Below are 24,248 nucleotides of genomic sequence, written 5' to 3' on the forward strand. Positions count from 1 at the left end.
CCCAATGCCAATTCAGGCCAGCACTCAGTACTGATTTATTTATACCCACCCTCCACTGCTCCCACGACATTCTCCATTTCCTTTTGGAATCATTGATTCCTCCAGCAGCTGAAAGGATGTAACATTGATCTGAGACAGGAAGTCTCAAGTTAAGACATGCAAGACTTCTTTGAGAATGCCCATGCATATTGCTCCTTCCTTGGTAACAGCAAGTGGCACTGAAGGGTGGAGTGAGGAAAGCAAAGGCAATTGAAAGGTACTTTCCCCTCCGAGTTAAGGTTCGTGTTGAATCCACCTAACAAAATTCCAAGATATGAATGACATGAACAAGTGCATTCCTGATTTTCATCACTCCATGACTGGTGATTATTCTTTCAGCTATCTCGGTTCCAAGCTCTGGAATTCTCTCCCTCAGTCTCACTCTCCTCCATTAAGATGCTTTTTAGAATATACCACTTTGAGAAAGCTTTTGTTCATCTGTCCTAATATCTCTGCCTGTGCCTTAGCATCGTACTTTGTTTGCTAATGCTCCTTTAAAATACCTTAGGATAGCTTATAAATGTTAATGAAGTTTGGAAATGCAAATTGCTATTTGAGCATAGATTCCTTTAGACATTTACTGCTTCTTGTAACATTACAAGACTTCCAAATAGAGGTAACTGAGGTGCAATTTTAAGGGTTGTTTTGTATTTACCACAAATGTGATAGGGGAGGTTATTTTGCCTATTTACTATAGGTTCATCTAAAAAGAATCTAAAATTCCACAGTAGCCATCAGTTGTTTCTTCATGAATTCCATCACATTTTCACTAACCTACTTGGATCACAGTAAATAGTTTATTTTTTAGGCATCATTTCTAAATGTACCAGTTTGAACACTTTGGGTGGATCTTCCCCATTTCCCATTAAGGTGTTTGGTTGAGTGAGATCCACTCTGGCTTGGAGTGACCTTTTTTCATTCAGTCTTCTGTTCTTCACCTCATTAACTATTCAACTGGGTTTCAGGCACCTTTCACAGGGAATTTATTGGTCTTGGAGTGGGAGTTTCTGGTATACATGCTGCTGTGCTATGTTTAAAGCTCAGCTGCACACTATTTGAGACACTGCCAGCCGGAGGCTGACCTCACACTGTGATGTTTGACTGCTGGTACCGATGACATGGCCCAAAGTCAAGCAACTCACTCGCTATCCTTTGCAGTCAGAGACTTGGAAGTATTGGTGAACAATGTGGAGACACCAGACATAGCCAGCTTAGCCACAGATTTCAACCTGGTTCAGAGTATGACCCTGCTGAAGCAGGCCGCCCAGCAGTGTAGGAGGAAGATCAATGGTCTTCTGTGCTCTGTAACGATAACAGCCACCATCTCTTCTCTGCTACTTCATACCCGTTGTGTCAACACTCACTCTCACTCTATCACTGCAAATGCCTCTCCCCTGGGCTCATGGACCACAACTTGCAACATCATGTCCACTCAATGCCCCCTGCTACTACTGATCCTTCCTGCCCTCTACACTTCCTACTCACTCACTAGGAATATCTCACCAGTTCTTCTCTCACTGTCAACTGCTCCTCTATCATATTTGATTCCTTCTTTGTCTCATTGCATGAAACACTGGATATCACCAAAGCACACCCACTGACTTATGTGCACTTCTCAAAGTAGCTGCACTTAACCTGCAGGACTGGCCATTTTCTTCAAGCACTAGAATGTGGTGGCACAGTGGTTAGCACTGCTGCCTCACAGCGCCAAGGACCCAAGTTTGATCCCAGCCTCAGGGACCGTCTGCGTGGAGTTTGCACATTTTCCCCGTGCCTGCTTGGGTTTCCTCCAGGTGCAGGTAAGGTGAATTGGACAAGCTAAATTGCCCATAGTGTTCAGAGATGTATAGGTTAGGTGCATGAATCAGGGGTAAATGTTGGGGAATGGGTCTGCGTGGGATACCCTTCGGAGGGACAGTGTAGACGTGTTGGGCCGAAGGATTTGTTTCCACACTGTAAAGATTTTAATTCTTATAGGATGACTGACTGTGGCAGTACCCTTCTGACTGACTGTAGTCTTCACCACCAACTGTTCCCCTTCAATTTTCACCTATGGCTGTTTGCTGGAATTATGTTTGCCATTTAAAATGCTGCAGTTCTGATGCCTCTCATAGCTCTGTGGCATACCACGTGTTCATCCACTTGACTGATCAATGCTCCACATTGTGGCAAGCTGCCTGCGCTCCATCTGTATATTTCACTTTGCTTGTTAGCACAGAAGTTGGCATCTTCCAAATAAATACAAAGCAAATGAGGGCAAAGAAAGTAAGCTAAGAGCCATGAGATGCATGCTATGTATATGCATGAGATGCTTGTGTCCCTGCATTCGAAGCGACCAGGCAGAAGCATACAAGTCCCTAAGTTTCAAAGTAAAGTGGTAAACAGTCGAACTGGTGTGAGAGCTGGTTGGAGAGCAAGTATCCTGTGGGGAAGCTGGTGACTTGCCAATGGCGATAAAAGAAGTCACTGCTCAATGGTGAAATTCTGAAATCACCATTTAAAGCTTAAGGGGAAAACTGGAAAACATTTTCTTAGCATCAAGATTCCAATGTTTAAAATGTTTTCTCAGTATTTTCCCACCTTTCTCATGATTATTAATACCATAGCAGGGAGGAGAAAATTCTGCTTCATCTCAATACTGCAGTTCAATTCAGTAGCATTTTCATACTGATTACCATTTTGTGTAACCTCTGAGTGCCCAAAGGGATGAAGCTTCTCCCGTCTTCCCTCATACCTCAGTCCTTCGAGGCTATGAATTAGTTTTGTAATTTCCACCTACTCCACAGGATGACAAGTCATTGGGCTCTTTGGTTTTTAGATTTAGTTTATAACGCCCTTCAACTCCTGCCCTTAGTTGTGTGGTTGTGCTCATGAGGGTTGCAACAGAAGACTTACCAGGGTGTCAGGACTTCCCTGTGACATGAAGGAGCGAGCCTGGGTTTTGGGCACCATTGCTTTCACTATAGGAACCATGTCGCTGATTCCCTTTGGAGAAATAAAAGATAATCAAAATCCATTAAATTCACTGTTTCCTCACAGAATTGGTTGAGGAGTGATTATTCTCAGGATACTTTTTTTTAAACAAAGTGCACAGGGACAAGCAATACTGAGCGATGTTAAAAACCAGACTGATTTTTGCTGTCCTTTATTATTTTACAATTTTTAATCAAACTCCTCTGGTGGATTTGTTAATGGATTTACTGAAGTAAATTTTCTTACAAATTACAGCAGCACGTGACATTAATAGGTTAAAAATGATCAGTATGACATCTAGGTCTTATCTATCTCCAATTCTGAGAATTCAATACTCAACAAATGATTCATCCAAATTATAAAATATCTTATACTGTCCATAAAAATGATCCCTTTCGAGAGTATTATCATGGAATTAGTTCAAATCCTTTTATGTATCAGCAAACAAAGCTGAAAGGCAAAAACAGACCTATCAAAATTACTTATACAGATAACACCATGAGACAATTGATAAAGCTTTCAATGTTTACCTCCACAAAGAAGGACTTGAGCTCAGTTAGGTGCTGGAAGATATTCAGTGGGCAGTTGTCCATTTTAGCCTGTCGCTTCAAAGCTTCATCAGCTGACAACCTGGATGGATGTGGCTCCTAACAGATGGTGACAACAGGTCAGATAATGCTTAGCAGACCTAATTGAATATGTTTGCTCCTAAAGCAGTGTCACAGTGCTGTAAAGGAACTCAATTCATTCTGATCATTTTCCTCAGCTTTTTAACCAGAACAAAGTGCCTCTGTTCAGAAATAGAAGACAGTGCCAATAAGTATCTGAAAACTGATGCAGCAATATTTTTATTGCTGCCAACATTATTTATAACAGAATGGCTAATGTAACAGTGCTTTCGCTGCTTCTGCTTACTCTAATTTCAAATGACATTACAGGTTAACTTCTAAGTTTGGTGAAATATCTATGCTTCTCATTAAAAATCTGTGAAGTATTATTTATAGAAGCACACAGCATAGAAACTGACCATTCAGTCCAACCAGTCCATGCCAAACATAATCTCAAACTAAACTAGTCCCAGCTGCCTGCTCCTGGCCCCTATCCCTCCAAACCTTTCCTATTCATGTACTTATCTAAGTACCTTCTAAACACTGTAACACTACTCGCAATAACCACTTCCGCAGGAAGTTCATTCCATATGTGAACCACCCTCTGTGTAGAAAGGTAACCCCCAATGTCTTTTTAAAATCTCTCTCCTCTCACCTTAAAAAACATGCCCCTAGTCTTGACATTTCCCGCCCTAGGGGAAAAAACACCTACTATTAACCCTATCTATACCTCTCATGATTTCATAAACCTCTATAAGATCACCTCTCAACCTCCTACACTGCAGTAAAAGTTGTCCCAGCCTACCTTTATAACTCAAACCTTCTTTACACGGCATCATCCTGGTAAATCTCTTTTTGAATATCCCTCCTATAGCAGGTTGACCAGAACTGAAAACAGTACTCCAGAAGAGACCTCACCAATGTTCTGCGTAACCTCAACATGACTTCCCAACTCCTATACTCAAAGGACTGAGTAATGAAGACAAGCATGTGAAATGCCTTTTTAACCCGAGTTTTAAAAAAGTGCATTAAAAATTAAGACCATTTGTAGCTAGAATCTGAAATAGTTGGTTGAATATAGGCATTCCACCTTTCCCACGCTTAAAGCTCACACTCCAACATTATTATAGCATCTGAATGACCATAAGACTGCGGTATGTGAGCACACTGAGATCATTCAAACTTTGTGAAAGGAAGACAGTGAAAGAATAATAAAAATGCAAGTGAACTGGAGATGGAACAGAAATTGTGGTTACAGCCTCAAATCAAACCTTCTGCCAAAACTTTCTTGCTTTGGTGTCCCCTACAAGAAAGGAAGCTCCTCCTATTTCTCATCTATGTGTTGCCTCAATGATATGCTTCACATTTCACATGTACACTGGTGACACCCAACTGCACCACATGGACACCTACATCTCTTAGCCCTCCAGTGTTGCCAGGTTGTTGGCTTGACATCTGGTACTGGATAAATCACCATTTCTCCAATTACTGGCAAGACTGATGTCATTGTCTTTGACCCAGACCACAAACTCCCATTCTCTGCTTAGTAATTCCATTCCCTTCCCTGGCCACGGTTTCACGCTGAACCAGACTAATTGTAAACTCTGGATCAACGAGCAAAATACATGGGAGTCAGTGGGCAGATGTGTCCCTGAAAGTCCCTAATAGCACCTGGAAAAATTCAATCACCGGGAAACCAACTGGATAAAAGTTGCCCCCAGTGAACAGAATGGACACAATTTGTCAGGAGCTGCTGCTGCTCCAATCAGAGAGCAGCTCTCTTTTGTGAGTCTATCAGCCGCAAAAGCAGAAAAAAAAGCCAGCTCGTGTTGGGAGCAGCACACAGGGAAGTGGCAGCCGTGAATCAGGCTGCTAGGCCAGAGGAAATGGGGTACCAAGGTCAGAAGTAGCAAGGCCATAAGCTGTAGGGGGCAGGGAAGCAGAGCTGGGTGATTGGGCAAATGTGAGACAGCAAAGGAAAAGAGGGACCCTAGGGGAGGGCAGGGGAGGGGAGGGGAAAGAAAATTAACAAAGTGTGGAAAGTGACAACAGAGAGGAGTGAGGCGGCAAAAGGGGAGGAAAGCTACAAAATTGGAGAAGGCCGGATTAGGGATGCCAGGATCTGTAAGGAGTGCTGAGAAGATGAACCATTTTGTTCTTTACTTCGGTCTTTAGCAACACAGATGTCAGTCTTCAACCCAGTGTGGCTCACTCCATATGACATCAAGAAACAGCTGAAGTCTGGATACTGCAAAAACTATGGTCTTTGACATTATTCTGGCAAAGATACTAAAGACTTGAGCTCCAGAACCAACCATAGACCTAACTGAGCTTTTTTGGTACAACGCTTGCATCCACCTGACAATGTGGAAAATTGCTGATGTGCACAAAGAGTAAGACAAATCTAGCACCTTGTCAAGCAATAAATGATGACTTAGCTAGCGCCACCCACTTCGCATTAGAATAAAAACCAAAATGGGGAAGAGCATTTTTAAACTTTTAAGAGAATATTCAGCTACCTAGAAACCAGAAAATCTTGACATAACTAATGAAATAAATTCCTTGCAAATTAACATAGAATCTCTAGAAGGTCAGGAGAAAAATGTAGTTGATACTATTACATTGAACTGTGTCAATTAGATAATTTAATACTGAACAGTTTCATTTAATAAGTCTATGCATTTTTGTACTATTGTATCTGAAACAGTCTCGTCTACTGTGAGGTATGTGTGATGCAGTGACTGTGTTAGAGACAGACTTGCAAAATAGTTCACTGTGACCTCACCAGTCCACAGAAAGCACCATTAGAGTTGTGTGTGTAAAAGTGTGTACAATTACATTTTTAAAAAATGTTGTTAACTTATGCTTGCTCTCTTTAAATATTGCGATGTCTAGGGAATTAATTTTTGCTGATGCGTTGCAGCATGAAGTTTCATGGAACAGTGATGAACATCAAGGGCATTCTTCTAATCCTGTTACTGTGTGAATTCAAATGTCCCATACGTCAACACAAATGCAGCTGACAATATTACTGAGAGCGCATCACCTAATAAAGTGGTTTGCAAGAATTAAAAAGGAGTCCTAAAAATCAACAAGTGTTCCTTGAGAAATGGTCAAGAACCTAAAACTAGAATTTTTTGACCCCTGCACAGCATCCTAATTTGACACAAAGTTCAGCTTCCGATACTATATGCTCTGTATCAGGAAGAATCCTGTAACATGGCCTAACTTCACCTTGCCCTGCCTCAGCCACATGCTACAACCCTTATCCTTGTTTTTGTTTCCTCCACCCTCCACTACTCCAATGAGCTTCTATCCAGTTTCCATCTGCCACTCCATATAAAGTTGGGCCTTGCTGTCCCAAATCTAAACTTGGACCGTGGATCAAGTGTTCTGACCTATAAAGCAAGATCTCAATATTGAAATGTTTACACCTGGGTTCTAATTTCCTCAAGGTCTAGCCTCTCTCCAACTCCAACCTACTCTAGTTCTATCATTCTCCGCCAACACAAAACTAGTCAACACAAGCCACTTATGAGGCCCTGCTTTTAATTGGTGGCCATACCTTGAGCTACATAAGCTTTTTAATTTGGAAATCACCTGCCTGTACCTCTGCACCTCCCCCTGTAAGATCCTCCTTTAAGTACATCTCCAGGGCAAAGCTTACGGCCACCCCAATTAAGATCCAGTTCTTTGACTTGTAAATATTTGACAGATTATGCTTCCCTGAACTGTTTTAGATCATTAGCCAGTGTTAAAATTGCTTTATAAATGCAAGTTGCTGGTGCAACGTTATGGAAATGATAAAACAATACCTTGAGGAGCTGACAGGGAGTCTGCCCAAAATTACTGATCATTCCTTCCAATGCCTTCCGTTCTTTCTCATCTGCAACTGCATCCAGGTCAACAGCTCCTGTAAAATGTCACAATAACATTTACACCTGTTACATTTCTCACACGTTTTTTCCCCCCACATGACATACTCTTATGAAAAGAAAGAATTTGACCGAAAAGAAATCACAACACATAAGCAACTCACTGGACATTGTTAGTTACCTTCATACGTGCAGTAATAAAAAACATTCAGTGCTCCAATTGCATCTGGTCCCCTTTGTTTATATCCAAATATCAGATCAATCCACTCGTGAAGATGAGCAGATACAAAGTCAGACTCCTGATGGAAGAGGAAAATACAACTCTGAGAAACATTAAAAAAAACTCTTAACAGCAGCTCAGTTAAATTCCTTTATTAAAATCTTGAACTGAAAGAGTGAGACATCATGAGGAAAATCAATGGAATTTTCTAATTTAGTTCTCACCACTTATATGGATGCATTCACATGAACATGATTTGTTGGCTGTATGTGATGTCTACTATAATAGGAAGTGCTATTACAATAATCAAGATGCATAACATGAATGTTTCTTTTACTGGACAACTTTTGGCCCAGTCGTTTCTAGCTCCACTCTAACCTGCAGTTACGTTTAGACTGCAATTGGTGCACATTACAAATTGTAACCTCACATCATTCAGAAGGGATTAAAAGAGATTTAATTGCACATAAGGCAAGTGGATATAAAATCATGGCTTGGGTTTCAAATATAAATATACTGCAGCTAAAAATGCTTGGAATACACAGCAGGTCTTGAAGAATCAATAGAAAGATAAAAAGAGAGAAAACATGATCTTTCAGCGTCTAGAAATCCTGACCATCAGTCCTTCCACAGGTCCTGTCTGCTGTACTGCACATTTTGTGTTTTCTTATTTTATGCATCGTTGCCCTTGCATTCAGTGCACTTAAAACAGGTGCAGACCAGTGAATAAGGGTATCCACTGTTGCACAACTAAGTGGAAAGTATATGATGTTGTCTCAAAACTAACTGAATAAAATTAATCAGACCAGTTCAGATGGCTGTCTATTCTAAAAATATCCTTTGAAAAAGTAGCATAATTGGATAATGAGTTATGGGGAAGTTAAAAATTATAGATTTGAATATTGCATATATTTAGCATGCAGCAAAACATATAGACTGTGGTGCAGCCCTCACCAGGGCTTTCCTGTGCTTGTAGATGAAGTCCTCTGGTGATGTAGCCCATCTCGGAAGTATCACGTCATTAACCCGCTCCTTGGAAATTTGTAAACGTCCCAGATCCAGCTCTTTAATAGTTCAGAAATATATGAGTTAGTCCAAGCTATCAGTGCCTGTGCACAAGACACTTCAAAATAAGATTGTGCCTTTGGGAGATGCACTCGGGGAATTGGTTAGCTCAGTTGGCTGGGTGGCTGGTTTGTGATGCAGAGTGATACCAACAGCTTAGATTCAATTCCTGCACCAGCTAAGGTTACCATGAAGGATTCTCCTTCTCCACCTCTCCCCTTGCCTGAGGCATGGTCACACTCAGGTTAAACTACCATCCATCGTCTCTCTCTCTCTCTGATGAGAGAGCAGCCCCATGGTCCTCTGGGACAACGATGATTTTACCTTTACAAGTGTGCTACTTTACAAAGTATTTCATATGATTTGTGCACCCCAGCAATGCATCAAATAGGCCCATTATTGCATAAATTTCTAATATTAGAGACCTGGGAAAAGTGATGGGTTACTGCATGAAGTAAAGTGCGGCAGATTCACACAAGCTTATACTAATGAGGGCATATCTGAGTCCACCAGATACTCTGCATTGTTAACTTTAAGCAGAGAGTGAGAAACAACAGATTAGAGTCTCAATTCTCAAGAAATTTAGCAATATTCTCTAAATTCAAAGATTGTTTGTTTCCTGGAAAAATGTTACAGGGCTAAGGAGCTAAGCAGGAATTATCCCTCTTTTAAAGGAATCAAATATCACATAAGAAGTTTGTATGCAGCTGCGCGACATCTCTAAATAACAATCAGAAGCAGTGATTGAGGCAGGACTCTCCTCTGGTATCAGCCCAGCCGGAATACTTACGGTTCTGATTTTCTAGAAATTCTGGAAAGTAGAAGAACTCAGGAATGAGTTCTTTTACATCATTGGGATTCTCCATGAGAGCCTGCCACGTGGCAGGAATGGAATGGAATTGACGATCTGCACAATCAAATCTTGAAGAGAAAAGGAACACAAAATGGCATAAGTTGACATTGTACAGTTTACAATTCATTAAATTACATATGATGCGCAACACAGAAACAGGGCATTTAATTCAAAAGGCTGATTATTCACACCCTCCTCCAATACCTCCTCTTCTAACCTTATCAGTGTATCTTTCTATCAGTTTCTCCCTCTTGTTTTTGCGCCTTCCCCTTAAATGCTTTCCTTTGGTTTCTCTCAAATACTCCTGCAGCAATGATTTCATCCAATCCTACAATGTAAAACCATGTAAGTCAATCTATTTGGCTATCCATCTGGCAGAATGGATTGCCAACTCTGCAAGATTATCACCATTTCTCCCAAAAATTGAAAATTATTCCTGAGGATGCAACTATGAAGGATGAGAGAAAAATTAGAGACAAATCTGCAATTTGAGAGGGAGAGGATACAGTCGGAAGTGACAGTACTTCTGTTGAATAAAGGGAACTATGGAGCTATGAGGGAGGAGCTGGCCAAAGTTCAATGGTGCAATACCTTAGCAGGGATGACCGTGGAGGAACAATGGCAGATATTTCTGTGTATAATGCAGAAGTTGCAGGATCAGTTCATTCCTAAAGGAAGAAAGATCCCAGGAGGAGGCATGGGCGGCCGTGGCTGACGAGGGAAGTAAAGAAATATATAAAATTAAAAGAGAAAAAGTATAACATAGCTAAGATAAGTGGGAAAACTGAGGACTGGGAAGCTTTTAAAGAACAGAGGATTACTAAGAAGGAAATACGCAGAGGAAAATTGAGGTACGAAGGTAAACTGGCCAAGAATATTAAGGAGGATAGTAAAAGCTTTTTTAGGTATGTGCAAGGCAAAAAAATGGTTAGGACAAAAATTGGGCCCTTGAAAACAGAAACAGGGGAATATATTACTAAGAACAAAGAAATGGCAGAGGAATTAAATGGGTACTTCAGATCTGTGTTCACTGGGGAAGACACAAGCAATCTCCCTGAGGTAACAGTGGCTGAAGGACCTGAACTTAAGGGAATTTATATTTGCCAGGATTTGGTGTTGGAGAGACTGTTAGGTCTGAAGGTTGATAAGTCTCCAGGGTCTGATGGTCTGCATCCCAGGGTACTGAAGGAGGTGGCTCGGGAAATCGTGGATGCGTTGGTGATTATTTTCCAGAGTTCAATAGATTCGGGGTCGGTTCCTGAGGATTGGAGGGTGGCTAATGTTATACCACTTTTTAAGAAAGGTGGGCGAGAGAAAGCAGGAAATTATAGACCAGTTAGTCTGACCTCAGTGGTGGGAAAGATGCTGGAGTCTATTATAAAGGATGAAATTACAGCTCATCTGGATAGTAGTAACAGGATAGGACAGAGTCAGCATGGATTTATGAAGGGATATCATGCTTGACTAATCTTCTTGAATTTTTTGAGGATGTAACTCTGAAGTTGGACGAGGGAAATCCAGTAGATGTAGTGTACCTGGACTTTCAGAAAGCTTTTGATAAAGTCCCACACAGGAGGTTAGTGAGTAAAATTAGGGTGCATGGTATTGGGGGCAAAGTACTAGATTGGATTGAAAATTGGTTGGCTAATAGGAAACAAAGGGTAGTGATAAACGGCTCCATTTCGGAATGGCAGGCAGTGACCAGTGGGGTACCGCAGGGATCCGTGCTGGGACCGCAGCTTTTTACAATGTATGTTAATGATATAGAAGATGGTATCAGCAATAACATTAGCAAATTTGCTGATGATACAAAGCTGGGTGGCAGGGTGAAATGTGATGAGGATGTTAGGAGATTACAGGGTGACCTGGACAAGTTAAGTGAGCGGGCAGATGCATGGCAGATGCAGTTTAATGTGGATAAATGTATGGTTATCCACTTTGGTGGAAAGAACAGGAAGGCAGACTACAACCTCAATGGAATTAATTTATGTAAAGGGGCTGTACAGAGAGATCTGGGTGTTCTTGTACACCAGTCAATGAAGGCAAACATGCAGGTACAGCAGGTAGTGAAGAAGGCTAATAGCATGCTGGCCTTCATAACAAGAGGAATTGAGTATAGAAGCAAAGAGGTGCTTCTGCAGCTGTACAGGGCCCTGGTGAGACCACATCTGGAGTACTGTGTGCAGTTCTGGTCTCCAAATTTGAGAAAAGACATTCTGGATATTGAGGGAGTGCAGCGTAGATTCACAAGGTCAATTCCTGGAATGGTGGGACTACCTTACACTGAAAGACTGAGGCGACTGGGCTTGTATACCCTTGAGTTTCGAAGATTGAGAGGGGATCTGATTGAGACGTATAAGATTATGAAAGGATTGGACACTCTGGCAGTAGGAAACATATTTCCACTGATGGGTGAGTGCCAAACCAGAGGACACAGCTTAAAAATACGGGGTAGACCATTGAGGACAGAGCTCAGGAGAAACCTCTTCACCCAGAGAGTGGTGGCTGTGTGGAATGCTCTGCCCCGGAGGGCAGTGGAGGCCCACTCTCTGGATTCATTTAAGAAAGAGTTGGATAGAGCTCTCAAAGATAGTGGAATCAAGAGTTATGGAGATAAGGCAGGAACAGGATACTGATTAGGAATGATCAGCCATGATTATATTGAATGGCGGTGCAGGCTCGAAGGGCTGAATGGCCTACTCCTGTACCTATTGTCTATTGTAAATTAAAAATAAATTGTTTTCTTTATAATAACTAAACAGGTATTGCAGACAGATTTATGAAGGCTACTTGACGGATTGTCAACCATCATCCATGTAGAAATCCAAGGGGTATTATCCCCTCAGAACAAGGCACCAATGGTGGAAGTGAGGGGGAGCTTGGGTAGTTGGAGGTCATGTGGTAAACCTCTACGTCCAACCAGAGTTGACAACTGTTACCACAGTCAGAGGACAAATAATGAACCACTGACATTCCCATTATCCATAAAGAGCCACATTTAAAGAGCACTGAAAATATTGGAAATTCAGAAGCCAACAGAAAAGCAACTACATGAAGATCTAGTTTAACATTTCAGGTATAACCCTTTGTCAGGCTGGCTGATTAGCTATTTAAACCACTCTCCCAGTAACAAAGATAGGTTGAAAAATTTAATGCGAATTTACAATATCTTTCAGCTGAATCCAGCGAGTAGAAACTGTCTTGTCAGGGAATTGCTGTCAGTTTTCTTCCCCTGTTGTCCTAATGTCACCAGTGCCCAGCGGTAGCCCTTCAGCATTTATTAAAACTAATGGAGCCACAGAAGCATTAAATCCAAAACAACGCCAAGCATACAGTTGCCAATATGAGATAGTGTCATGACAACCATCTTCATGAAAGATTCTCCAAACACCTCAAGTAAAACAATTGGAACAACCTCTTCCCCACATATTAAATAATGCACTATGTAGGAGGTGTACCCACTGCGCTGTTATTGTACTAATGCTGGTAATCAAATACGAGAGGCATCTTGAACAGCTTTACCTGCCACTTTGTAGCTGGATGTGCAAAGTAGTGAAGGGCTCAACCCTTATCATGTAGTGCATGACACCAGCTGCATTGGAGTAGTGAGTTCCATAGTGGAATTTGTCAATCGTCCCTGTCGGGTCCTCAAAATTATCAAACCTGTAGGACAACCCGAAAGAGAGAACGTTAGAGATCAGTGTTTTGTGGGAACTTCAAAGAAAACAGCCTGATATGGTACACGCGTACAAAATGAGATCAAAGAATGATACTGTCCACCAAGACAGACAATATGGTGGAGTTGGTCTCTGAACACTTCTTATTGATTTGTCATAATACGTGTGATTGCAGGAGTGTAAAAATGGTAATCTGGCAAACATCAGCATCAGACTAGACTAAACTAGACTGGTACCAATAAAGTTAGACACAAAAAATGCTTAGTGAATACACATGAAGATCAGTGAATCAAATGCATCATATATCAAAAGTTAATTTTAGTGGATATCTATTTTACATTGCAGTTTAGTCTTTTTTCCAATCTCTCAAATACTTAAAGAGCCTTTTATGCCTCAAAGTACATTATAAGCAATTAAATGTTTTCTGAAGCCTATGCACAGCTATAATGTAGAAAACTCAGCAGCCAATTTACCCACAGCAACTTCCCATAGGAATGATGTAATAATTACTAGCTAATCTTCTTTTAAATATGCTGTTAAGGGATAAGTGTTGGTCTGTACATCAGGGGAGCCACTCCTTGAATCATCTTTGAATACAACCAAGCACAATGGAGAGACAGGACAGTACATTTTGAGGTATAATCAATTGCCAGTACATCTTTTTTAAAAAGACTGGCCTTGACCTCCTTTCAACCCGAATATAGTATGGATTAAAGTGAGCAAACAATTTATGCAGCTCCCGCCAATAATTGAGGGGAGTTCAGTAATAGCAATGGACTGAAATACAGTTCTGCAGATGCCTCCTTGGCAGCAGGTAAGTTCCATTAGAAAGAAAAGTATGGGAACAAAAACATTAATTAATTTAGTTTGAAAGCAGAAACACTCACTTTTCCCGAACAGCTTTGGCATTCTTTTCATTGGCAACTCCAATGGGTTTGGAGAGATCTCTGAAAACTTCAGGGTTGTTCAAATCCAGCTCCTCTGAAGTGTAATCACTAAGAATCCAAGGAAACTGAAATCAAGAAAAGTGGCTGTCAAATGTCTGAGATACAACCAGACTCTATCTTGCTGTTCTTTTAAAATATATATTTCAAAATGTAACACCTAATTCCAGAACAGTGAGGCATTAATAGTCAGAGGTTATACAATAAGAAACACATGCACAAGATATAGGAAGTTGGAAAGCCCAAATGTGTTACAGAATTTCTTTTGATCTGATTTACATGGTGCTTTTTAAGATTTAGCGAAACTACACATGATTATGTTGAAAACAGTACTTCCACTTTTTGTAAAAGCTATTTCCAAAAGATAACCAATTTATTGACAAAAGAAATGTGTTGTATTGGTAACACACTGCCCAATGGGATGGTTAATAGAAACATTTGGAACATCAAGATGCAATGGCACAAGAATTGCACCAATCCAGAACTGTACAAACTAGGTTCGGTGTTCTGAATTTAAATCAATTTGGATTTGAAAACTAGGTGCAAAACCTTCACAGCAATGCCAGCATACGAGCCAGAGTCAAAACTTCCCCCAGAGATAAAAAGATGCTAACACTATGCATCTTTACTTTGGTAGACTAGGGAACTGAGAGAAATCATTTGATGCAGTAGCTAGTGTCCCTGCTTCTGAGCCAGACGTTTGGAGTTCAAGTCCAAAGCTTGATGTTCAAGGAAGATGCAATTATAACTCAGCTAATTAGATAGATTATCAAGCTGAAAGTCATTCCATCATACTTCTATAGGAGGCGGTAAGACCAAGAAAGATTCCTGGTCAAGCCGAACCTGCAGAGGACAACAGCAAACCACTGTAAAACCTTTCCAAACATAACCATGGACCGATATATGGAAATTAGAGACAGCGAGAGCAAGAGAGGGAAAATGAATTAAGGGCAACTGATGAGATGACCCTAGTAAAAAGGGCAGAGATTGACAAGCCTCCAACTTGTCAGGTGTGATCCATGACAGGGGACAATATGGGATTAAATGTCAATTTGAAGGCACCAAACTAGTGGCCGTTTGTGCAGCATTGCGAGGTTCATTGAGAAAGACACGTTGGTAATAGTCACAGGTAACCCACATTACTCTTCATAAAACATACAGCAGTCAGTCAACAGCTGGTTACACATACATGTTGCATTTGAAAAAATAATTATTCCACATACCACTGGATACTGAGCAAGATCATTGTAGGTCCTTCCTGCAATAGAGTTTAGTTGTATGAGGTACTCGAAGTTTGAAATTTCTTGGTTCACCCATTTCTGATGGGAAAACAACAAATGCCAGTGAGTTTTCCTTCTCCTTCTGGTCACATTACTTTACAATAATGTGCAGGATAATAAAACATCAATTAAAAAATACAGACACAGAAGAAACACACAAGATGAAAATTAAGGAGGACTCGCTCTCGGTGCCAATAGCCATGAGCATTACACTCTGCCAACAGGTTACTGTGACTCTCTCATTCTTGAGGAGAGTATGATGAATTGGACGGTGACTAATGTACTGACAGGGAGATTTGTTAGAGCTGCTCAGGGGGATTTAAACTAGTTGGGACCCAAGGAGGGGTGAGGAAAGAGATCAATCTGACACTGGTAGAGTTGGGAAAAGCAGTAAGTCAAACAAATAGGGTAGGTGGGAACAAAGTAGAGAACGACGTAAGACTGATAAATTAAACTACATTTATTTCAATGTAAGAGGCCTAACAGGTAAGGCAGATGAACTGGTTAGGAATATGAGAACATATCATAGCAATTACAGAGACGTGGCTCAGGGATGGACAGGACTGGCAGCTTAATGTTCCTGCTACAGGAAGGATCAAAAGACGGGACAAAAGAGGAGGGGGAACTGGTGTTTTTGATTAGGGATAACATTACGCCTGTATTTACGGAGGATATTCCTGAGAATACGTCCAGGGAAGTTATTTGGGTGGAACGGAGAAATAAGAAAGGGATGATCACCTTATTACGATTGTACTATAGATGCCCCAATAGTCAGTGGAAAATTGAGACGCAAATTTGTCAGGAGATCTCAGTTATCAGTAAGAATTATAGCATTATAATAGTCGGGGATTTTAACTTTCGAAACATAGACTGGGACTGCCATATTGGTAAGGACTTGGGAGGAGAGGAATTTGTTAAGTGTGCACAAGAATATTTTCTGATTCAGTACGTGAATGTACCTACTAGAGAAGGTGCAAAACCTGACCTATTCTGGGCAGGCAGGCAACTGTGGTGCTAGGGAGCATTTTGGGACCAGGGACCATAAGTCTATTTGTTTTAAAATAATGATGGAAAAGGACAGACCGGATCTAAAAGTTGAAGTTCTAAATTAGAGGAAGGCCAATTTTGATGGTATTGGGCAAGAACTTTCAAAAAATTGGAAGTATAGTGGACAGCAAAGCAGATTACCTCGGAGTACAACGGGAACTTGATCAGATGGGACAACGGGCTGAGGACTGGCAAATGGAGATTAATTTAGATAAATGCGAGATGCTGCAATTTGGAAAAGCAGATTAGAGCAGGACTTATACACTTAATGGTAAGGCTCTGGGGAGTGTTGCTGAACAAAGAGACCTTGGAGTGCAGGCTCATTGTTTCTTGAAAGTAGAGTCACAGTAGATAGGATAGTGAAGGCGGCGTTTGGTATGCTTTCCTTTATTAGTCAGAACATTGAGTATAGGGGTTGGGAGGTCATGTTGCGGCTGAATAGGACATTGGTTAGGCCACTATTGGAATTTTGTGTGCAATTCTGGTCTCCTTCCTATTGGAAGGACACTGAAACTTGAAAGGGTTCAGAAAAGATTTACAAGGATATTGCCAGGGTTTGAGCTGTAGGGAGAGGCTGAATAGTCTGCAGCTGTTTTCCCTGGAGCGTCAGAGGCTAAGGGGTTACCTTATAGAGGTTTATAAAATCATGACGGGCATGGATAGGATAAATAGACAAGGACTTTTCCTTGGGTTGGGTGAGTCCAGAACTAGACGGCAAAGGTTTTGGGTCAGAGGGGAAAGATATAAAAGGGACAGCTTTTTCACACAGAGGATGGTGCATGTATGGAATGAGCTACCAGAGGAAATGGTGGAGGCTGGTACAATTACAGCATTTAAAAGAGAGCTGGATGGGTATAAGAACAAGAAGGGCTTAGAGGGACATGGGCTAAGTGCTGGCAAATGTGACTAAATTAGGTTGGGATATCTGGGTAGCACAGACGAGTTGGACTGAAGGATCTTTTTCTGTTATGTGCATTTCTATGTCTCTATGACTAAGTCAGTATCTTCATGATTTCCTAAAACATGCCAAAAGTTGTGGTGACCTTTAGTACACATCCATCTTAAATAACTTAATGATGCATTTGCCTAATGCTCCCACTGTCTCCTTTAACTGGAGATCCAAACCAAAATCAATCAAGAATGTAAATCTGACATTACAATCAGATCAGATTTGAGAGGTCAACTGACCCACTCCTGTTCCTTATTGCTGTGTCATACAGAACACTTTCCTCCAAAAGAATTTAGGATTAAATGAAAATTTCAAAACTGAAATTTGTAAGATTTTTGTTAGCTTTCTTTTTCCAAGAATATGGAATGATGTCTGGTAAATAGAGTCAGCAGACATTGCTGTTAAAATCTCACAATTGCAGATTGAAAGGCTGAATGACTCCTCCTGTTCCTGTATTCCTAACAAACTTTAATAAATTGGTCTCTTAATTCAGGCAAGGTTAGAAACGTATTTGTCCGTGAGGAGGAATGACACACAAGACCAAAAGAATTGACTTTTACATCCAAAATGACTCTCATGAACAATGTGGAGATATTTCTATCATAAGACACAAAGTGCTCAAAGAATATGCCCAGACAGGGTAAATCAAACCAAGATACAGCTCAGTCTTATCTGTCCAAATGGAGGAGCAAGGCAGAATGATTAAAAGGCCACTTCCTTTTTCCATTCTCCTACTTGCATCATCTGCTCCAAGTTTTCAGAGTCAGACTTCATTGTTTTACCACTTATTTTATTTGAATTCAAGGACTGAACTGCAACATCTTTCCCTATTGTGTAGCCTCTTGTTGCAATGAGAAAATCATGGAGCCTTATGCATTTTCCTTCGTGTTGTGACAACACTGCTGCTGCTAAAGGGGATTTCTGACTGGTGTTGAATCCCCCTGATAATAATACCTGTGTAAGTCCTGAAGCTTTCAGCAGTTCCTGGGGTGATCGCGTGCCATATAGATTGGGTGGTCGCAGAGACAATATACGGCTGTAGACTTTGTTCCTCACCTAAAAGTGAAGTGGAAAGAAAGACAAGAATGGCAATTGACAGTGGGAAACACAACCCATTCCTGATGAAGGGCTCCAGCCTGAAACGTCGATTTTCCTGCTCCTCGGATGCTGCCTGATCCGCTGTGCTTTTCCAGCAACACACTCACAAAACTAGTTTGAACCATGCTCTACAGAGCAATTGGCGGTGAAGAGAAATCTACCAATTCCACTTTCTGATTTGGATTAGTCAGTAATTATTTCTCGGTTTCATAAAGAAGTACCCTTTCTTCTCCAGTTTCCCTGAGGCTGATAGCATGTCACATTGAACAGAACTACCCAAATCGCTAACGGCTATTGAAGTTATAACATTCAAACATAATGATTTAGCCTAACATATGCAGTCGGGACATTGCTCGAGTCTCTAATTAAGGTGAGAAAGACTGAACATTTCAAAGATCTCAAGTATGGATTTGTAAAGGGAACATGGGGAGATGGTGACATAGCTGTAATGTAAGTGTCATTAATAAAATATGGAACTGAAAGTTCATGTCAATAATAGTGATCATTAATCTATTATCAATTGTTATGAAAACCTTTCTTGTTCCCTAAAGTGAAGACAATCTACCATCCTTAACTAGTCTGGCCTACATGACAATGTGGTTGAAATAGCGTCACAAATCACTTCAGGTGAAATTAGTGATGAGCTATAAGGAACAAAGGGAAAAAAAAAAGTCATACCTGATGAACATGACAGGGAAATTTTGAAATGATAACTAAAGTATGAAAATCCAGAAGATAAGTGATAAAATCTCTCATAACATAATGTAAATTATAACCAAAACCAGGGAAGTGAAGGCAAGTACTCACCTGGTTAGGAAATTGACCAAGTGGCAGGAGACAGAGTAGGGACAATGAGCAGGTACGTTAATTGACAAGACATAGTTAGTCATGTCCAGCAAGGATCCTTATTGGGGTCTCACCTATTCATTGTATTTATTAAAAAGAATAATGGGGCTGAGGGCCACATACTTTTGTCATCAGCAAATTTGGGTAAATGGTGTAGATGGAAGCATAATATCATAAAGATATCAACAGATAAGCACAACATCGGGGAGCCAGTGTTGAACTAGGGAGGACAAAGTTAAAAATCAAACAACATCAGGTTATAGTCCAACAGGTTTATTTGGAAGTACTAGCTTTCGGAGCGCTGCTCCTTCATCAAGTAGCTGTCGAGCAGGATCATAAGAATTTATAGCAAAAGATTACACAGTGTCATGGAATTGAAATGATATATTAAACAAACCAAGATTGCTGTTAAGTCTTTCATCTTTTCAAATGGGTTACAGGTTTTGGTTCACTAATATGTAAATCTGAGAACTTTTTTAAAGTCACATTCTTGGGATAACTGAAGGTTTTGTTAAAAAGGTGACATCTCAGCTCAGAAAATCAGAGATTAGAGTATGTCTGTATCCGAATGCAAGTCACCTTTTTCTTATAAAACCTTCAGTTATCTTGAGACTGTGACTTAAAAGAAGTTCTGGGATTTACATATTAATGAACCAAAACCTGCAGCGCATTCTAAAAGATGAAAGACTTAACAGCAATCTAGATTTGTTCAATATTTCATTTCAGTTGCATGACACTGTAATCTTTTGCTACAAATTCTGGGTCTTATGGTCCTGCTCCACAGCTATCTATGAAGGTATTAACAAACATGAATCAAAGGTGAGTGTACAAAGTTAAGTCACAGGTTAAACATAATCTACTAGTGGAATAGAACTGAGAAGCTAAGATGCAACTCCTGATTCTAACCTGCTCTTTTAAAAGTGTCATTAGTAGAAAAATAACATCACCTCAGACAAGAGTGATAAAAGCATGACGTGGGGGGAGCCCGTGTTGAACTGGTGAAGGAGCAGCGCTCTGAAAGCTAGTGCTTCCAAATAACTCTGTTGGATTATAACCTAGTCTTTACGAGTGACAAGAGCAAAGGGATGCCTAAAACATTTTGTGGCAGGATAGCCACTCACTTGAGGCAATGATTGCTATTCTTCTGAAGGTTTTATTTTGGTCTCACCTCTTTTTTGAAGTTGAGAAAGTAGTTGGTTTGGTCAATCAGAAAGATCTCCAGTGCCGACCTTCTCAAGTTGTAGCGGCGCAGATGAATCTCACGTAGCTGAGAGAGAGGCCACCTAAAATCGTAGCCTACTCCTGCAGAGCAAAATAACCACACACTTCAATCTCAATTCTTCAGTAAAATAGAGGTGCATTAATGATTGACACATATACAAGTCACACATCCTGAGGAGTCTTAAAAATCCTTTTTATTACCTTTAATACAATTGCATACTCCAAAAAGACACACTTGCCTTTTGCAAATGGTAAATAAAGTAAGGAGTTTTTCATTTGACGTCAGTCCTTGAACGAGGTTGCCAATTTTATTCCTCGCAGTCTCATGACACCGCATGAGCTGCATCACCCTGTCCCAACAATCCTCCCCTGAACCTCCAGGCCATCCATGTGCAATGTGATGCAATGTCCTTCTCACTAAGTGGAAAGCAATTACACTCTTCAATAACAAACTGGGTGATGTTTGACCATCAGTTTATTTCCCTTTGACAGCTTTTTTTTATAACTAATAATTGATTTATCGAGAAATCATTGTGGCAGCAGATGCTGAATTGTCATGACCGTTCAAGTGTAACAAACAATCATAGTTCATAACATGGTTATGCACAATTAGGTAACTTTATCATGCAATTAATTACGCCAGATTGTAAAATGTAGATCCTCTTAATTTATAGAATAAGTGAAAAGTCTATAGCTCTCTGTAATGTTTATTAAAGATCACAGACCATAGGTTGTGAAATTGCTTTCACAGAATTTGTAATCATTTGCATACTGTTCATAAATGTTATTATTAATTTTATTAAGTAGTGATGGGCTGCCTCCTCGGTTATTTATGTCTTATTTGTGGAATGGTTTACTCAAACAATCTTTATTTTTTCTTCCGAAAAATACAATTTTAAGGCCGCTACAATTTCTTTCTAGAGTTATACTTACAACTGAGATCAATTCCTGGAAGGTTGGTGACTCTAGTATGTTTCAGTTGCTCAATACATCCCTTTCCTACTTTTAATACAAGGCATCCTCTGTGCTGTTCTTCCCAAGTTTGTTTTTGTTTAACAAATATCCAACCAACCACACCTGACTCTTAGTCTGAGGTTATTCTAACACCTTTCCAGCTACACATTGTACCTCTGGGACAGCTTCTGCCAATAGAAATCAACTTTAATTCTCCACACACATGCGTCAGGAAGACAGCTTTTGTTTTTGCTGCTTTTAAATAGTTTTTCTCACTGTCTTCAAATTGAAGTATATTAAGGCACAGGTAGCATTTCACAATAAAGTTTGAAATTAAAGAAGCAGGGATGAACTATTTCTAACAGCTATGGAAATGGGCTATTCAACAAAACAACCATAGGGGAGATTAACAGATTTTTTTTTACCTTTAACTCAGAGAGCTGTTGTGATCTGGAATGTACTGTCTGAAAAGGAGGTGGAATTTGATTCCATTGTAAATTGCAAAAGTCAACTTGTACAGCTCTATGACTCTGTTTACAACCTTCGATGAATAAAACTTCTGGTTAACAATAAGACCTCAACAAGTAGGATATTTCCCAAGACAGAGCTTTCCCAAGTTCATTTCTTACCTTCTTCTTTGTCCAGACTCCCATCAAAAAAGTTAATGTGTTGGGTAGTGACCTCCAGTCGCCCAGAAACAACATCCATGATGGTGATCAGGTCACAGTCTTCAGCAATCACCAGCTTTTCTTTCTGATTCTGCTCCTCTTTCTCGTTGCTGAGGGAGAAAACAGAAAAAGGCAGGATTGAATTGGAAATCAAAGTCAAATTATGAAACTGTATACATTTGAGTCTCACAGTGACCAAGTCATTAGTACAAGTGAAATTGGTTTTACTATAACACAAAGCTCAGGTTACACTGGGCGGAAGTAATCCCTGTTTCAGGCAGGTTTTACTTTTGTTGGGATTCATGAGTTAGATTTGCCAGGACGACATTGGTACGAAGGACTTTTTCAAGTGGAGCAACACTTCTTTGGGCTGAGAAGGCAAAGGTTAGAGGGGCTTGAAATTGTGAGGGCATTTATTAGATTAAATGAGGAGAAACTGTTCCCAATGATCGGAGGATCAGTAAACAGAGAATAATTGTCAAAATCATGACAAACACAAGAATCAGGAGAATTCTTTTTACACAGCAAGTTTTAATAGTCTGGAATTCATTATCTGAAAGGATGGTGGAAGCTGATTCGCTTTCAAAAAAGGAAACTGATAAATATTTGAAAATTAAGGGATTCATCTGAGTGGATCGAAGGAAACAAGTCAACACAGATACAATTGGGTAAATTACTTCCTGAGTGTATGATTAATGATTATTCCAGTCCATTTGTTCAACTAGAAAAGCTGGCATATTTCTCTTGGCTGAGATAACACTGATGGCTATAGGGAAATAAGCCCCTCATTCACATAGTGTGTTATGCAGCTGATGAGAAATATCAGAAAAGGAAACTCCAGAGTGAAAAGGCAGAAAATGTGATTTTGAAAATGTAATGTAGGAAATAATATAATTTCTATCTGGAATATTAAGTGCCTGGTACAGACTCAAAGAATCTTATATAGTATTGTCCCAGCCCCAATACTATATTAAGATTCAAATCCAACAATATTGAGAAAATATCTTTTAACATATTCTCAAGTGTGTTGTCAAACAATGTAAAACTTTACTGTCAGCAGGTGGTGGTATTTCACTTTGTACAGTGATTTGGGATGATTGAATACAACACAAAACATCTGCACAGGCATAGTGAGGCGTGAGGAATCAAGGCAGTTTTAAAAATAAATTCTTGCAATTTTGAGAAAACGCAAATTTATATCACGTTCTACAGTCCACAATCAATCGAGAAGTTCACTGTAACTAAAGTTAAATCTCCCTGTAAGTTAGGGTTAAGGAGGAATATGTTACAAGTTTAAGAAAGAAACCACAGCGGAGGACTAGAAAATATGTATGTACAGTAAACACCATAGCATGAAAGTTGATTATTATTAAATGTAATTTTCATTAATTACAAATCATAGCTGAGAGAGTTACAAAAGAGTCATTAAAAACAGATGAAAGTTCTAACAGCAGAATTACTTAATAATTCTTGAAAGTTTTAGTTATCTTTTTGAACATGTTCTGTAACGAGTGCATAGCCTACTCAAATGGTTCTGTTCATCCCTATTACATCACAACCCTCAGAAATTTACGGCTTCAATCACACACAGGCTTTTACAACAATTTTTGGGACTAGGGGAATTCACAAGAGCTTCCTAGGCTGGAATTCTCAGACAAAGCAAACTTACATGTTACTGAGCACAGTCAGATCTTCATCCGCTAATCGATCATCCTCCAGGTCATTGACCTTAGCTTGCTTTACTGCTTCCAGCAGCAAGGAATCATTGGACGGTGCTGACTGCTGGACTCCTGTACAGACACAGAAAGGTTTAGCCTTACTTATTCACAGAAAGCCAGCAAGATATTGGTTACCCAGAAGGAGCCAACAAGAACTACCTCCCCATGTGGCCATTTCAAACTCTAGCCAAGTTTATCACTAATATTTTGAAT

The 24,248-nt window shown here is 40.1% G+C and overlaps 1 protein-coding gene across 4 annotated transcripts in view; it reads right to left on the reverse strand.

Moving 5' to 3' along the window:
- The window catches only part of nbeal1 (neurobeachin-like 1), a 234,448-nt gene that overhangs the window by 15,150 nt on the left and 195,050 nt on the right, over window positions 1-24,248 (reverse strand). For all 4 annotated transcript variants that reach the window (XM_087988827.1, XM_087988828.1, XM_087988826.1 and 1 more), the window contains 13 exons: window positions 23,987-24,107; window positions 22,279-22,427; window positions 20,643-20,776; window positions 18,485-18,586; window positions 15,478-15,573; window positions 14,198-14,322; window positions 13,156-13,296; window positions 9,571-9,701; window positions 8,670-8,779; window positions 7,677-7,794; window positions 7,436-7,533; window positions 3,543-3,659; window positions 2,935-3,024 (listed from right to left, as the gene is read on the reverse strand). In XM_087988827.1, the coding sequence (XP_087844953.1) occupies window positions 2,935-3,024; window positions 3,543-3,659; window positions 7,436-7,533; window positions 7,677-7,794; window positions 8,670-8,779; window positions 9,571-9,701; window positions 13,156-13,296; window positions 14,198-14,322; window positions 15,478-15,573; window positions 18,485-18,586; window positions 20,643-20,776; window positions 22,279-22,427; window positions 23,987-24,107 (1,532 nt within the window). The remainder of the gene's footprint in view (window positions 1-2,934; window positions 3,025-3,542; window positions 3,660-7,435; window positions 7,534-7,676; window positions 7,795-8,669; window positions 8,780-9,570; window positions 9,702-13,155; window positions 13,297-14,197; window positions 14,323-15,477; window positions 15,574-18,484; window positions 18,587-20,642; window positions 20,777-22,278; window positions 22,428-23,986; window positions 24,108-24,248) is intronic.

This window comes from Chiloscyllium plagiosum, unplaced genomic scaffold, assembly GCF_037043375.1.
Source record: "Chiloscyllium plagiosum isolate Xiang-an unplaced genomic scaffold, Cpla_swu_hap1 HiC_scaffold_7, whole genome shotgun sequence".
Lineage (NCBI taxonomy): Eukaryota > Metazoa > Chordata > Chondrichthyes > Orectolobiformes > Hemiscylliidae > Chiloscyllium > Chiloscyllium plagiosum.